The 14,938-nt window shown below is 37.0% G+C and overlaps 1 protein-coding gene across 1 annotated transcript in view; it reads left to right on the plus strand.

Annotated features, from left to right (window-relative positions):
• PREP (prolyl endopeptidase) overlaps window positions 1–14,938 on the plus strand; it is an 86,642-nt gene that overhangs the window by 24,215 nt on the left and 47,489 nt on the right. Inside the window, exon 7 of the mRNA XM_030448003.1 lies at window positions 4,258–4,363. Coding sequence (XP_030303863.1) covers window positions 4,258–4,363 — 106 coding nt within the window. The remainder of the gene's footprint in view (window positions 1–4,257; window positions 4,364–14,938) is intronic.

Below are 14,938 nucleotides of genomic sequence, written 5' to 3' on the forward strand. Positions count from 1 at the left end.
CAAAGGGGAGTACTGCATGAAGAGCAGTAGCTTGTAAATTAATTGTAGTTGCAGGTCAGAGTTAAAGTCTGCAGTTAAAGGAGAAATCTGTTTATCTTTTCCTCAACACAGGCATAATATAGCTGAATTTTACTTAATTTTTTTAATATCTTATTGTATGGAAACAAATTATACAATGATTAATTTTTTTCACCTTGATAGTAACAAAGGCAAAGGTGATTAAATTTTTAATTGGTTAGCTTAAAAAAAATTATGTGTATATATAGTTGCCTTAATATAGTACTGTGCTCTCAAAGGGCCCCTCTTTGTGAACTAAAAATACAAAGCTTGTCCTCAGCCTTGTCCTCAGCCTTGCAGTGATGACTACCCAGGTAGTATTCAAAGACCTAGCATTAATATTCACTGGGGTTGCTGTCCTGCACTTTACTTGGAAGCAGAGCACTTTAGTGTCTCTCCTATTGATGTTATAGTTGAGGATTAATACATAAAGCCAGGAAGTCTGAGAACTCAACAGCCTTGTGTTGTTAATTTTTTTTGTTTGGTTTGTTCAATTATGTATGAATTTTTAGTCTGAAAAGTGCTGCTAATAGACAAAATATTTAACTTCAGTTTTGCTGTAGGTTCTCATCGATGGTTACTGCTATTATAAATGCAGAACATGTAACCCTTTGGGGTTCCTTATGACTTGTATAATGAATTATGTTTTGTAATAATAAAAATAGTTGGAAAACTCCTTTTACTAATTAGTCTTTATTTTTTCTCCTTTTGATATCCATTGATTCATTTAAGTTACAGATAAGCTACTTAATTTCTTAATGTTTGTTTCTTTTTCCTCAGAGGTGGTTACATTTTATCAAAATGGAGAGAACGGGTAACACTGAAACAAAATTGTTAGTAAACCCCCCCCAAAAAAAGTCACCGGAAAGCAAAACTGCTCTACAAAGATATTACTTTAAAGAGTTTAATCCTTGAAAGTCTGAATAAAATAACACTTAGGAGTACAGCTATTGTAATGGTACTTCTGTATGTTTGTATGGTGTGAAGGTGGTTATAGCAAGTATTTCAGAAATAGTAGATCTAATAATTTCAAAGCTACCAAGTGAATGGCAGCAGCAAAACAACAAACCGTATACTAACATCAGCTCTTTGAAATAATACTTCTTTGATAGTGCTGAGTTGGGAAGTAGTGCTCTGTTATGTCAACTAAAGCACTGTAACCTCAATGTTGTTAAGATCTCCAGTTGAAAGGCTATAGGATTTCTCATGTCCTATTTTGACAGAACCTAAATGCCATTTTAAGATGCTCAATTGCTTTCTAATGCCCTCACCAGTGGGTGTTATTTGTAATTATAGAAATTGCTTTCATGAAAGAAATGTGCTCTGACTAGCATTCCAGAGCTCTCTCAGAAATTCTTGAGATGTCTTCCCTGTTCATCTGGGCTGCAGGAAACTGGGAGAATTTATTTCTGATCCAAGCTGTCAGTTCTGACATTACAGCTGTCTCCCTCGCACCAAACCACGAATGTATTTTAAGATTTGAGCAGAATGCTTGTATGAAATTTCAGTTCATAAGCTCGTGGGCCCAGTATGGCAGTTCAGGTCCATGAAGGTGATGTAGCAGCACATAGAAATAACCCAAATGATAGTTGAGGAAATCCTGTTTCCTTTTGCCATTCTGAAACCCAGACTTCTGTTTGTTTAGGGTATAGAAGAGCAGCACTCAGGCTATGACTACACATTTGTCAGTACTGCTATCTGAGCTGCCTTAAGCAATCTCTGCCCCTATTATTCATGTTCCCAGCTGCTTGGTGCAGTGTGGTAACTCAGCCATTTGTGCAGCTGCACAGTGAACTGGCTGAGATACTAATCTGGCAGAAGGACCTTTTCTTTTACTGTTTATTTTTTATTGTGTTTGTTGTTGTTTTCCTTCTGTGTTTTATGTTATACGTTTGGGGATTTAGGGGGGGAGGGTTTGCTTGTTAGTCTTCTGGATTCTTCTTAGGGTTTTTTTGGTTTGGTTTGTTTAAGGTGCTGGTTTTTTTCAGCTGGATCAGCTCTGCAGTCTGGTTTACCACACAAACAGTAAATGTTTGTGCTGACAAGAGTAGGGGCATGAACTTGCATGGATACAAGCAACCATAGCAGTAGGAAGAGCAAGAGGTGGACACTGCATAATCTGGTACTGCTGCCAGCATTGGCTTGTCAAACGGTGACTTTGCAATATGGATGTCTAAATCTGCAGTATAATACTAGACATTTTAGCATGCTGCAGGCAACAGTGTCCTGTTTCTGTCGAATTCCTTTGGGTTATAGAGCTGTCTGATGTAAGAGTAGCTTTAGTGATAGAGACAGACATAATTGGCATCCCACCAGCAGTGTGCTTTGGGAATTCCTGCTTCAAATTAAACATAAACTGCTATCAACTACTCACCAGTCCAGCTGGGAATGTGGAAGTAAAAACTCATTAGATGTACTCAGATTGCTGTCATCAGAGGTTCTGAATTGCCCCTGCAGCAGCAGCAGCGGCAATTTGTAAGCATGTTTTCTTTCCTGGTTAAAGGTAGGAGTATTCTGTTAACTTAGAGCAAAGAACAAATTTATGTGGGTTTTGACTGTGACTGGAAGAATTCTGTGTGTCATACTCTTGAGTATGGCAAACTGGGATGTTGAGTTTTCACAAACTGAAATTCCTGTTTGTGTATACCACTTGCAAGTATTTAACAAGTTTTATGTGTTGGGGAGGAAGAAAAGGAAAAAAAGTATGAACAGCTATTTAAGCAGCATATATAGCAGTCACTAGCTTAATTAAAACTGACACCTGCAGTTAATGTTTGTCCGAAGACACTGAACAGACTTTCAAAAATGTTCACCTAATCTTGCTTTTCATTTCTGGATATACTCTCATGTTGGAAGGAGGAGGCAAAATACCTCCATTTTGTAGTCTGTGCTGCCAAAACTCTTGCATATTGTTTTGTTTTTTTGGTTTGTTTGGTTTTGTCTAGTAGAAATCTTAGGTGTTCTTTTCTATTTGCCTTGAAGATTTTCTGCTGTATAGAATTTTTTTTAGTGGTGTTATATATTTAGTGGTGTTATATATTTAGTGGTATTACATGGTTAGCTAATAAATAATAAATGATAAATTAGTTAATAAATTATAAAATGTTTTTAAAAATACAACTTGGAAACACTTGTGGAATGCTTGGTTGTTGAAGTTTTTTTATTAGATTTCATATATGGAGATTGGTCCCTGTACCTTCTAGTAAGGTTCATTCTTGTGTCTCCAGACCTGTGGATCTGTTTAGTTAGGGGCTATTTCTTCTGAAAAATTGTTTTGCATAACTAATTCTACAAACATTTTGCCCAACTAATGTTATGAATAATAATCAAAGTAAATCTAAGAAGTAGTTACAAGAATTTTTTGAAGGTGTGTTTAGGGCCAAATGGAAAGTTTCCAGAACTCAGATTCATATTTTGTGAATAGAAATTTAAATTCCCATTAGATATTTTCATATAAGAATGTGGACAGGAAACAGTCAGCTGTTGATAAAACATCTAAATGTGGAAATCTTGGAATATGCTCAAAACAATTCAGTTAGGAGAGGGAAACTTTGAGTTGACGATTTCCTGCTACTCCCTGCCTTTTCTTCATGCACTTGCACTTTCGAAAGCTTGGCCAGGAACCAGCTTATGTTTGCAAAGCTTGAATAGAAAGAAGGATTCATTGATGGCTTTAAGTACCATAGACATCATTTTGGAAATTTGGTGCATCTGCAAAGGCAGACTGAGAAGCTCAAGGGCAGCAAGGATGATCAGAGGGCTGGGGCACCTTTTCTGTGAAGGCAGCCTGGGAAAACTGGAGTTGTTCAGCCTGGAGAAGGGAAGGTATGTAGTGGCAGGAGAAGAGGTGTAATGGCTTTAAACTGGAGGAGAGTAGATTTAGGTTAGATATTAGGAAGAAATTCTACATTTTTTGGGTGGTGAGACACTGGCACAGGTTGCCCAGAGAGGCTGTGGATGCCCCATCCCTGGAAGTGTTCAAGGCAAGGTTAGATGAGGCTTTGAGCAGCCTTGTCTGGCAGAAGAGGCCATGACTGTGGGTTCTTGGTGAGTTCTCGTATTCCATACATGTCTGTTCACTCCCCTAACTGCAGCATCAATTTATTTTTTCACTAGGGGTTTAGTTACAAGTGTTTCAAGTTGGATTTTTTTTTTTCCCAGAGGATGAATTGTCTTCAGTTTTTCTGCAACTTCTTGCAGGTATCAGACGATGGTCGGTATGTCTTGCTGTCTATCCGAGAAGGGTGTGATCCAGTGAATAGACTGTGGTACTGTGATCTGCAGACAGAGTCTCAGGGTATATCAGGTACGCATTTTCTTGCTTTGTAAGTTCTGCTTTGTTTTAAGCCAATGTAACACTTAAATTATTTCAAGTAAATGCGTGTTTAAATATGCATATTGCTTAAACTTCTCTCTCTTTTTCTAGTGTAGATATTATAAGATATGCAGTGCTTCTGCTAGCATTTAATTTTCTGTTATATATCAGTAGATGGAAAACTCATTCATAGTTCTGTAGTTTTAAGTGTCACACAAAAAATGGAGGTGTAATATAAGAAGCCTTACTGTTGTATGCTCCATTTCTTTCTACACCACTACTACTTTTCCCTGTTTAACTTTTTTTTATATTTTAAAAATTCTTGTGTCTCCTTTCAAGTACTGATCTCCCTTTTTTGAAAAGGTACATGCTTATAGGGAACTTGTTTTTTTTCCACATAGTACTGGGAAACAAACAAAAATCCTCTGCTATTTTAGTACTATAACTTTGCTTTGTAGCATCATTATTTTTACAGTAGAAGTATCTACTTGTATTTCAAATACATGTTCCTGAAATGCTCCTTCCTTGCCTTCTAGTTGAATTAGCCTTTGGCTTTTCTGTATTTGACTTTTTAAGTTCAATGGTATGGGCTGAAAGCATGGTGACTTGTTTTTTGTTCCATATGGCTTTTGTTGATGGTTGGTATAGGTAATTGTTTTAATGATTAGTGGTTTTCTCTTTCCAGAGTATGTATTATGGAAATCTCTTCTTCAATATGTGGTTTTCATAAAACACAACTTAGTGCTTATTTTATTGATTTTTTTTTATTCAATCTTAAAATTTATTTTTAATTTATTTTTAAATTTATTTTTTATTTATTTTTATTTTATTTTTAAATTTGTTAATTTTTTAAAAATTTATTCTTAATCTATATTTTATTTTTATTTTTTAATTTCATTTTTATTACTTAATTTTAATTTTTATTACTTTTAATTTTATTTTTATTTTGTTTTTATTGTGGCTTCTATCTTCAAAAACTTTCAGAACAGAATAAATACTGCAGTAGCCTTGTGTTAAATATTGGATCTCAAGAAACTTGATCTCTTCTTGGAGAACAATATTTAAGGCTTATGAGAATGGTTATAACTGATAGCAACTCAACAATATTGGGTGCATAGTTCTGTTTGTCCCTGCCTTTATTATACTGTGTGGTTGTGTGGTCTTCCCTTAGTTCATCAACAAGTCTTAGCACAATATTTTGAATTTTGGTAACTTAAGTGTTAGTGATGATAGTTAACAGCTTTATATTCCTTTCGGGGGGGATTACTGATTTTGTTTTCTGAGCATGTCACTCCTTTTATAAAGGATATTTCTTAATTAAAGAATTTTATTTAGGCTTGCACAAAAATGCAAACAACTGATTCTTCTCTGTTACTTATTACCTGAAAAACCTATTTCAAAAAGTCATGTTAATTAACAGTAAAGTTCTGATTTCTAGGTTGAGACTCTTGTATTAGGCAAAAGGTGTATGTGTTACCATTACATGATTCATAGTTTGGATCCCTATGATGGTACATGTTATTTACAAATGGTAATTACTTTTATAGATCTTTCCCATTTTAAGACAGCCTTAAGAAAAAGGGAACATTCCATGCATTATGGCAATATTACACTGGATATAATTATAGCTTGGGAGGTGGCATATTTCATATGAGCCTAATGCTGCTTTAAGTCTTTGTGTATAGAAATCATAATACATTTTTTTCATTATTGATTTCTGAAGGTTTGTTTTAGCTGAACTAATCTAATTCAGCACACAGATGGACATATAGGTGGGTCATACTCGTATGAAATATTTCAAGTCTTGTACCAACTGATTTCCCATACTTCTGAATTTTTTTCTGTTGTAAAGTCATATTTTAGAAAGTTGCATTGCATTTTCTCCTTGCAGTAGAGTATCTATGTTTTAGTTATGGAGGGCTGTTAAAATTAAGGTTGACTAGCTCTTTTGTGGGATTTATTTCTGACACTGTATATTAGAAATGTACTTTTTCTTGTTCTTAATTTTTTTTCTATTTACACATCAAGAAACCTGCTTGCACAGGATAAAGTTTGTTTTGTTCTGAAAGACTTAAAGACATTCATTTTCCCCTCAAACAATGCAGTGTCTGGTTTCATTATTTTGCTTAAACTTTCATGACGAGTGGAGGAGTGGGGTGAAGGGTAGGATCCATCTTAGGAAAAGAAAGAAGTTTCTCATGTGGAAATGAAAAGCACTTACAAATATCTGCCTGATATAACTCCAAAGTTGACTGTAAATTCAAGGATGAGTCAGCTGCTGTGGGAATTATTGAGCAACACAGTGCAGCCCATAGCAGCCTTACAGAAGTTTGGATAATGTTTTTGCCCATCAGATGAGAGGGATTCATAGTCTTTCCTTTTTAATTTTAGTTACATGTAGCAGGTCTTCATAGCAAGAAAAAAATTTCCTTTTTGATTTCAAATAAAATACAGCAGTTTCTGGCCACTTTTAAAAGATTAAAGCAACAGCAGATACAGTTGAATAAGCAAAGCTGTAAAACCTTTTTTGCCTCCTTATATTATGAGCTTTTTCCATATTTATACTCAACTTACATACCTATTTTGTTTTATTGGATATCTAGCCAATACAAATAAATAAGTATAACTGCAGCTTTTCCATCTTCAAGGCTGAAAGGGAAGATCCAGACTTTACGGGAAAAATCAGCAAAAACTGAAAAAGAGTGTAAGACAAAGTTCACCTGTTTTTGCTATGCATTTGTAGTAACAGGAGCAATGCCTTGCTTTCCAAAGCAGCAAAATAATGCTCTAGTTGTTCCTCTGTCTTTCATCACAGATAGTGCTGGGGTTTTTTGTGTCTCCTTTAAGTTTATCTTTACCCCACTTGACTTGTTTTCTGACTCAGAGCTTGGTAGGCAATGATACTAAATCAAAATGCATCACTGTTTCAAGGTGCCTGACTTAAGTTTTAGCTCATTTACCTTTAGTTATTTGTTGTTCTGTATAATTCCCCATTCATCACAGAATGTGATACTTCTTTTTGCAAGAGTGGAAGTCATCTTGCTAGTGAAGAAGGGTCAATATACTGGGCCTCACAAATAAAGAACATAATGTAGATTTCCATGTTTTGTCCCATATAGGATACAACTGTAACATAATCTGGATGTCGCAACACTAAAATATGGCAAAATTTTATCAAGAGGTGTAGGCACTCCATGTTGAATAGGTAGCCATCTCTCTGAGCTATCACAAAATATGTAAGGGGATGTTTTTTTTATTCTGTAATGGCATAGCATGGACAACACATGCTGTCTTTCCTTTGACTGCAAATGTCTCTTGGGATGAGACTTTATTCTCTCCATACTTTGCCTTCAGCTGACGTTCTTAGCTTAGATACTGCATATATTAATCAAATGAGAATCAGAAAAAGTGGCATTTTAAGTAATTGGGGAAAGCATATTACTTGTCAAAATCATTTGCTGGGACTTCTGTTACTTCTGTGCATTTCAGTATAGTATTCTAGGTGTCAACCTATCCGAAGGAAATTGCTTTGATGTGTGGGCAACCTCTGGCTTAGCTTTCTCAGAAGCTGTCATTTTGTGACATGTGGTTTGCTCAGTATTTCCCATTTCATTGTTGCTTTAGGAATCTTCAGTAATCCATTTCATTAAATTCCTGGACTGGATGAATTGTGGCTTCTCTTTGCATGTGTACTTCCTTTAAATTATGCAAACAGTATCATTAAAGACCAGGTGTAAGCGTGAAATTTTATTAGTTTTGATGTACTGAAGGCAGTTTTGTCTTGTGCATTCATCGATTGCCTGTATGTTTCAGTGGCTATGGACCAGTGGGAGTTAAGTTGCCCCATATTGGGCAGGATGCAATCTTAAGTGAGTGAAAATCCCATCTAATAAATGGGAGTAGGCTATTCTTAAATGTTTAAAAAATTAAAAGAAATCTGAGGCTATTGATTGGCTTTTTTTCTACACCTCTATGTCAGCCCTTTCCCATTACTTTATGTGATTAGTCCTGATATTTTGTCAACAGCTATCGGTTAAATTGAATTTGCAGTGCAATTTCCTGTAATAATCCTTGTCAGTCTGTTTTCACCGGAAGATAATCTACACAGCAGTGTTTCTGTTTCCTCCCTTGAACATTATGGGGAGCATCTGAGAATTTTTTCTGCTTCATGGATTAGCTTCAATGTTCTTCATGCTTCCCTTCCCCCCTCACAATCTCTATACTGTATACAGACTGAATCATTCTCCTCTTCAGATATTCAGGTTGTTTGCTAGGTTTTTAAGTGGGCCATTGTGAGTTATTTGTGCCAAGAATGCTCTATTTTAGAATAGGAAAGTTACTATGATAGGTTACTTATGACAAATACATCACTATTTTTCATGAGTCTGAGAAGATAAGAGGTTGAGGGACATTGTGTCTCCTGCTCCCCTTCTACCACATGCTTGTGAATTCCACTGGGTTAATCCAGTTTGTGGCTTCATTTTTACCCCAAAACTGTGTTAGAAATTACTAGGTTGAACAACTGAAATTTTGTTTGCAGCTAAGTTAACCAAATACACCTTTTTTTTTTAAAAAAAGCCTTTTATTATAACAGTGTCTGCAACTACTCCATTCCCCAAGACTAGATACCTGTGTTCATAATTCAAGATACTGTGGCAAGGCAATGTTGGGAGAAGACACCACTGGGAACAGACAGCTGAGCTGTTCTTCAAGCTTTTGAGGGAGCTCACTTGCTATCCACTGGTCCAAGTAGCTGTGGATGTAAGGGCTTTTTCCTTCAAGCTTGTCTCTTTGGCTTCGTATGGGGTAGACTGTAGAAAGATTAGGGAAAATTAAAATTATGCAGTTCTTGCCAGGATTTGAACACCCTTTTGTCAGCCACTGAACCAACTAATGCCTTTTAATGGTGCTTTATGGAATTTTAGTAGCAGAGATGTCACCAGGTGTACATTATGTCAGGAAGGGCAGGGTTCATGTTCATGGTGTTATATCTCATCCAGGATTCCAGATTTTCCCTACTTACCTTGCTGAACTACAAGTAAGATTTTCAAGCCTTGACTCTTGTAGGAAACATTTAAAAGTAGTCTACCCATGCTAAATATTTATTTTAAAAAAATAAGCACATAATTTCCCAGTAGCTGAGCATTGTAAGGAACAATTTTTAGCAATTATTTTATCACTGGTCTTCCAGAAAACAGCAATCAAGTTTGCTTGTACATTGAACCAGTCAAACAATAGAACTTCTACTTCTCTCATTAATCACTTTGCTTTTCTGCTTCTGTTGGTATACTTGAAAATGCCTTATATTAGCCGATCAGCTGTGTGTAGAGTAATGAAACAATTATTTATTAGCAAACGTTGTTGTACATCTTAGAAAACCTTAAAAAAAAACTGAAAACCAACCAAAAAAAAAAAACAGTGCTTTTTTCTGTAGCATGTTTCTTACTGTTTCTGTGCCTGGTAATAATTTTTTCCCTTTTTTTGAGAAATTAGATTGTTTCTTTTCAATTAGATTTTCAGCCTTGACTATTCCTTTAAATGTGTGATTTGCTGCAGGGAAGAGGAGATTTAGCACAGATCTGTTGGTGTGCAGGAAGAAATAAACGAAAACTCTTTAATCAGCCTTGGCTATGAACATAAACCAACATGACATGGCCAATTGGTCCTACTGAGATTTTTCTTAATATTGACCTTCTTCTTTATTTTGTATTACGGTAGCAGCTAGGAAGCCTAAAAAAAAAATAAAATAAAAATCCTTTTGTTGAGAGCACCACAGAGCAGATTTATGAATCACTGACAAGAGCCCCACTTTTTCTAGGAGGTGGTAGGAGTTCTTACACTTGGGTAATGGGATGCTTGGAGGTAGCTGTTTTATGTCTGGTGGAAATGGTGGAAGGTGGCTGGAGGACACGGATAAGGGAAGGGGAGCAAGTCTAAAATATTTGAGAACCACTGGTTTGGAAACATGCAGTGGGAAATGAGCAAGAACTGAAGGTCACAGCTTCCTGATTGCTTAGTCCCTGCCATTTGGAACTACTTTGTACTAGAGTGGCAGAGACAGGTTCCAAGAAGAAACTTAAAAGCAAGGTTATTAGCCATAAAAATTTTTATTCTCTTCCTTTGTTTAGGTTGTTCTTTATTTTCCCCACTCCAAAGAAACCATATGTGGCTTGAGGGCAAGTGGGAAAACAAAGGTGAGGTTTGCCCACTTATGTTGAAAAGAGGCTTATCTTGCCTTCAGTATTTTAGTTTTTGTCTTGCAGTCTTTAAGGCTCTCTTTTCAAAAAAAACCAAACCCAACACCCTCAAATAAATAAAAAGCAAGGAACATTGCTACATACAGAAACATCAAAGGAATGAGGAATGAGTCAGAATGTGCCGCATAGCCTGAAAAAGTGGATCAAAACCTTTGTAAAGTAGAACTAGAGAAAAAGGATAGTGAGGAGACATCAGCTCAAAAGTGGAATGTGATGGGAGAGGGTTTTTTAAAGATTTTTGTGTGATTGAAGTAACTTTAATTTTTTTTTTTTAATGAACATTAACTAGTGAAACAAGGCCATTATATTCTAGATCCCTAACAATCAGGGGAAAAAACTAACATAAATGACTTGGAAAATGTGTGGAAAACAGTTCTATATCCCTTAAGTGGCAATTTCAAAGAGTTTTGCTCTCAATATAATTTTTAATTACTCTCTTATAAAAATATAACTGCTAAGTTAGGATAGAATATAAATTTATGGAGGTTAGCACTTATATCTTCACCTGATAATTTTGACTGCACATGAAAAAAGCCTCCCAAAAGTGCTAACCCTGTAAGTAAAGCTTTTTTCCACAACTTCAGATAAGAAGTACCATTAGTTGATCACTAAGAAGTTATTTGCCACAAACGGATTGTTTGGCCTTTCCGTGAAAGCTGAAATATGGAACAAAGTATTGAGAACATTTTGTGAACTGATGAACAGTGACTCTGAGCCACTCTATCTATCCTTCCTGTCTGAAAGTGGATTGATAATAAGCCTGCTGTGATCAATCTTGTTGTTATCATCAGTTTCTTCAAATTAGCCTTTCCATCTCCTGTAGTTGTCATCATTCAGCTACAAACCTGCTTCGTCACACCAAGGAGCTCTGAACAGACCATGCTTTGCTGTCCTTAGGGTCGAGTGCAAGACTGAGAGCTTCATCTGCGATGCTGACTGATGTAATTTCCCTTTTAATCCTCTATATATCCAAAAATTGTTTTTAAAAATACTGTCTGTACACTCTGCTTTTGTCCTGAATATTGCAGAAGAAGGGCCACTTCTGAGGGATTATGATTTTCTGTTCAGTGGCGCGGCTTTATTGTCAAATATAGGTTACAAATCCTCTGCCTGCAGTTCTTACTGTAATGCAATTATTTGTTGATGGATAAATGACTCATAAAAAGTATGCAAGCAAAAGCATCTATAGGTCTTCAGCCATGTGTTTTAGTGGAAGGACTGGCAGAGAAAAGGATTAAGTTTTAGCTGCAGTATACAATAAATGGTCAAGATCTTCAACCTCCTTCTTTTTCCTTTGTATAATTAATCTGTCTCATTGTGTGCTCATGTGCATTAAGCTTAAGTCTGTGGTGGCTCTGGTATTAACGGAGTCTGGACTACAAATGCCAGTTCTCAGTGGTTCTGCTCAAAGACAGACATTCTCAGAAGCCTGCTTGTTAAACCTGCAAATCTGTCAAGATCCTGTTCTTCATATCTGCCTTCCCTCCTTTTAAAAGAAGAATGAACTGGGTATCCATACTTTGCATCAGTTTTAGTGGCCTTTTTAAAGCAATAATTTACAGATGAACTGTTATTTTTGCTACTGAGAGGCTGTTTGTTCTGAGTTTGAAACGAAACCAAGAATCCTTCTGCCTGTAGATCATGTTAACCAACCTGCCATTCATGGGCCTTGGTACCCTTTTTGCTGGAGTGCTTCAGAGGTGATGAGGAACTGGTTTATATTATCTGTTTGGGGTTCAACAGACTATCCCTTCTTTCCAAGACTGTGGTCCTTCCAGTTTTGATAACTGGCTAGATACATGCTTGCCACGTAATTCCATGTACACATTAACTTCTGGTCAGGTATGTACCAGAAAGTGAGTTTCCATTCACTCATATGATGGGATGTGTAATGTAAGGATGGGTATGCTGATAAATCAAGTTTCCAGTCACGCAGTGAAGAACTGGTCGTGCTCTGACCTGTCTAGGATGAGTATCCATGCTTTGACAGAAAGTCTGGACACTGCCACTTCCAGTCATTCATTGTTTTATATACTTTACCAAGCCCTTATGTATTCACTTTTTCTCTAGTGTAAACCACAGCATATTTTTTCATAGGTCATTTTATATGACAAATGTTTTAGGCCTTTTATCATTACTTTTGGTCTGTTTTGAATCTCTGTTTCCTGCATCTTTTGTAGCTTCTGGAAAGACTGTCAGTCATCCATCCCTGCAGAACCATTTCCAGATGCCTTTGTTGTAGTGAAACCATTTAGTTCACCTCTGTATTTCCTTAGCTGTGTGTGCTTCAGTAATGCATCTGCTTTTTTGTTTATGGCTCTATGTTCATCAGTACCTTTACTGTCTTTTCTCAAGCCCTTTGGGAGCTGGTGCACATGGCTTAGTGTTGCAGAGGGAGGCTTTGTATTGTCCTAGTCTAGTTTGTAGTGTTCTTCCAAAACTTAGTGTGGGTCCTCCATGATGAAGTACGCTTTCCCATATCTGCAATAAATGTTAAACCACTTTTTAACTTTCATCTCATCACTAGAACATCATCTTCTGATGCTTAGATAACTGCACTAAGCCCAGCTAATTTAGCTTCTGTAAGAGTGTGCTCTGTTCCATGTGTACAGAGAATATACTGTAAGGATGCGAGCACTGCTTGAGGCCCTCACTAAAACAGTTCACAGTGTTTTTGAATGTTTAACCAGATACTGCAGAATCATCCATCCTAATTCATCCTAAATTCAGGCCAGGTTAAAACTGCATGTTCTCCTATTACTCAGTAGTCACAGGTCTAAAAAAAACCAAAGCAAAACAAAAAATAAAACCAAAAGGAAGAAGTGATGAAAAAGAAGAAAGAAGAGTTATGCATAATCTACTTGCACAGAGTTTGAAATGTAAATGTGGAAGTACATGTGGATCTCTGTCTAGCCTGACTTGTAGGTGTATCTTTCTGACACAGAAAGAAGGAATCTTTGACAAGGTATGCTTTACACTTCAAACTATGTTCATTCAAGCAAGCTCACCTCCAGCTGTAGTGTGCTTTCTTTATAAAAAATTTGCCTTGTCCATTCCCCTTGCTCTTCTGAGTACCGAAGGGAGCAGTTGTATGAGTCAAGCAGAGCTGCACTAAGCTGTTCCTGTGATGGAAAGAGATCCCATGCATCTTCTCATGCTGATTGTCTAACACCATCCTCCCCTGTTGAGTCAGTCAGTATCTTCATCCATCTGACCTTGTGGATATGTGATTGCACTCACTAATCTGTCATGGGGAAAAATACCTGTAAACTATAGAGAAATCAGTTTTATTCTAGATGACCTAATTTAATCAGTTTTACTATTCACTCAGTTAAGTGCCAAACCAAGCATGAAGGTGATGACACTCTGATGGAGGGGGAGAGAGAAATGGGAGGGTTCATTTTTGCTGCAGGCAAGCTTACCTTATGCCTCGCTGATAAATGAAATATGAAAAATGTTGTTGCTTCTCTCCAGCCTTTCTTTGCCACAGCCTTGTGCATGCTGGCTGTCTTCTATGGAGCATTGCTCCTCTGTCCAGTAAATGAGCTGTTTCAGGCAGTGGCAGAGCTTTCTTTTTGGGGCATGTTTTTTTTAACTCATTGAACCAGTTCACTACTGAGACAGATGAACAGAGCAGAATCGAGTAGTCAAGGAGTAACGTGATGAAGAGCAGACTCCTCTATGGCAATGATTAGGGGTTAGCTCAACTTGTCAGCAAGGCTGGAGTGCTTGGCAGGGGCCATGCTGTGGTCCTCGTGGTGTGACCTGGGGATAAACAGTTCTGCCCATCAGTTTTCAGCCGTATCAGTGCCCAGTGAACTGGCTCTGCTGGTCAACCAGGTTATTATTACTATCCCAAAGGAGACAGCTATGCAAGGTGATCTAAGGCAATGCCAGAACATCCCTTTCAGTAACAGGCCACAGCTGGATGAGCTGCAACCAGTTATAAAGATGTATCCTCTTATGTCTCATTGTAAAGGGTTTCTTCCTTTCACTGGAACACTACAGTACATACTCTGCATGGTAGCAGTGTACCTGATGTAAAGGTCTCTTTTAGCTGCGTCTCACTTTGCCTCATTACCCTCCCTTAACTTAGGATACTGGGATATTTAACCACTTCAGGGAGACAGTGACTTAGAGGTGATTCATCTACAATATTTGTTTTCTAAGAACTGTGTAATATCCAGTTTAACAAGATGAATGCTCTTGATTTTTGTAATAACAACTTAGCACACCCCTGTAGAATATCAACTCTCTTTCTGTTTTAGTTACTGTTCTTTTGGGAGTGGATGGATGGTTGCAAGACAGC

This window comes from Calypte anna, chromosome 3 (genome assembly GCF_003957555.1).
Source record: "Calypte anna isolate BGI_N300 chromosome 3, bCalAnn1_v1.p, whole genome shotgun sequence".
Taxonomy (NCBI): Eukaryota; Metazoa; Chordata; class Aves; order Apodiformes; family Trochilidae; genus Calypte; species Calypte anna.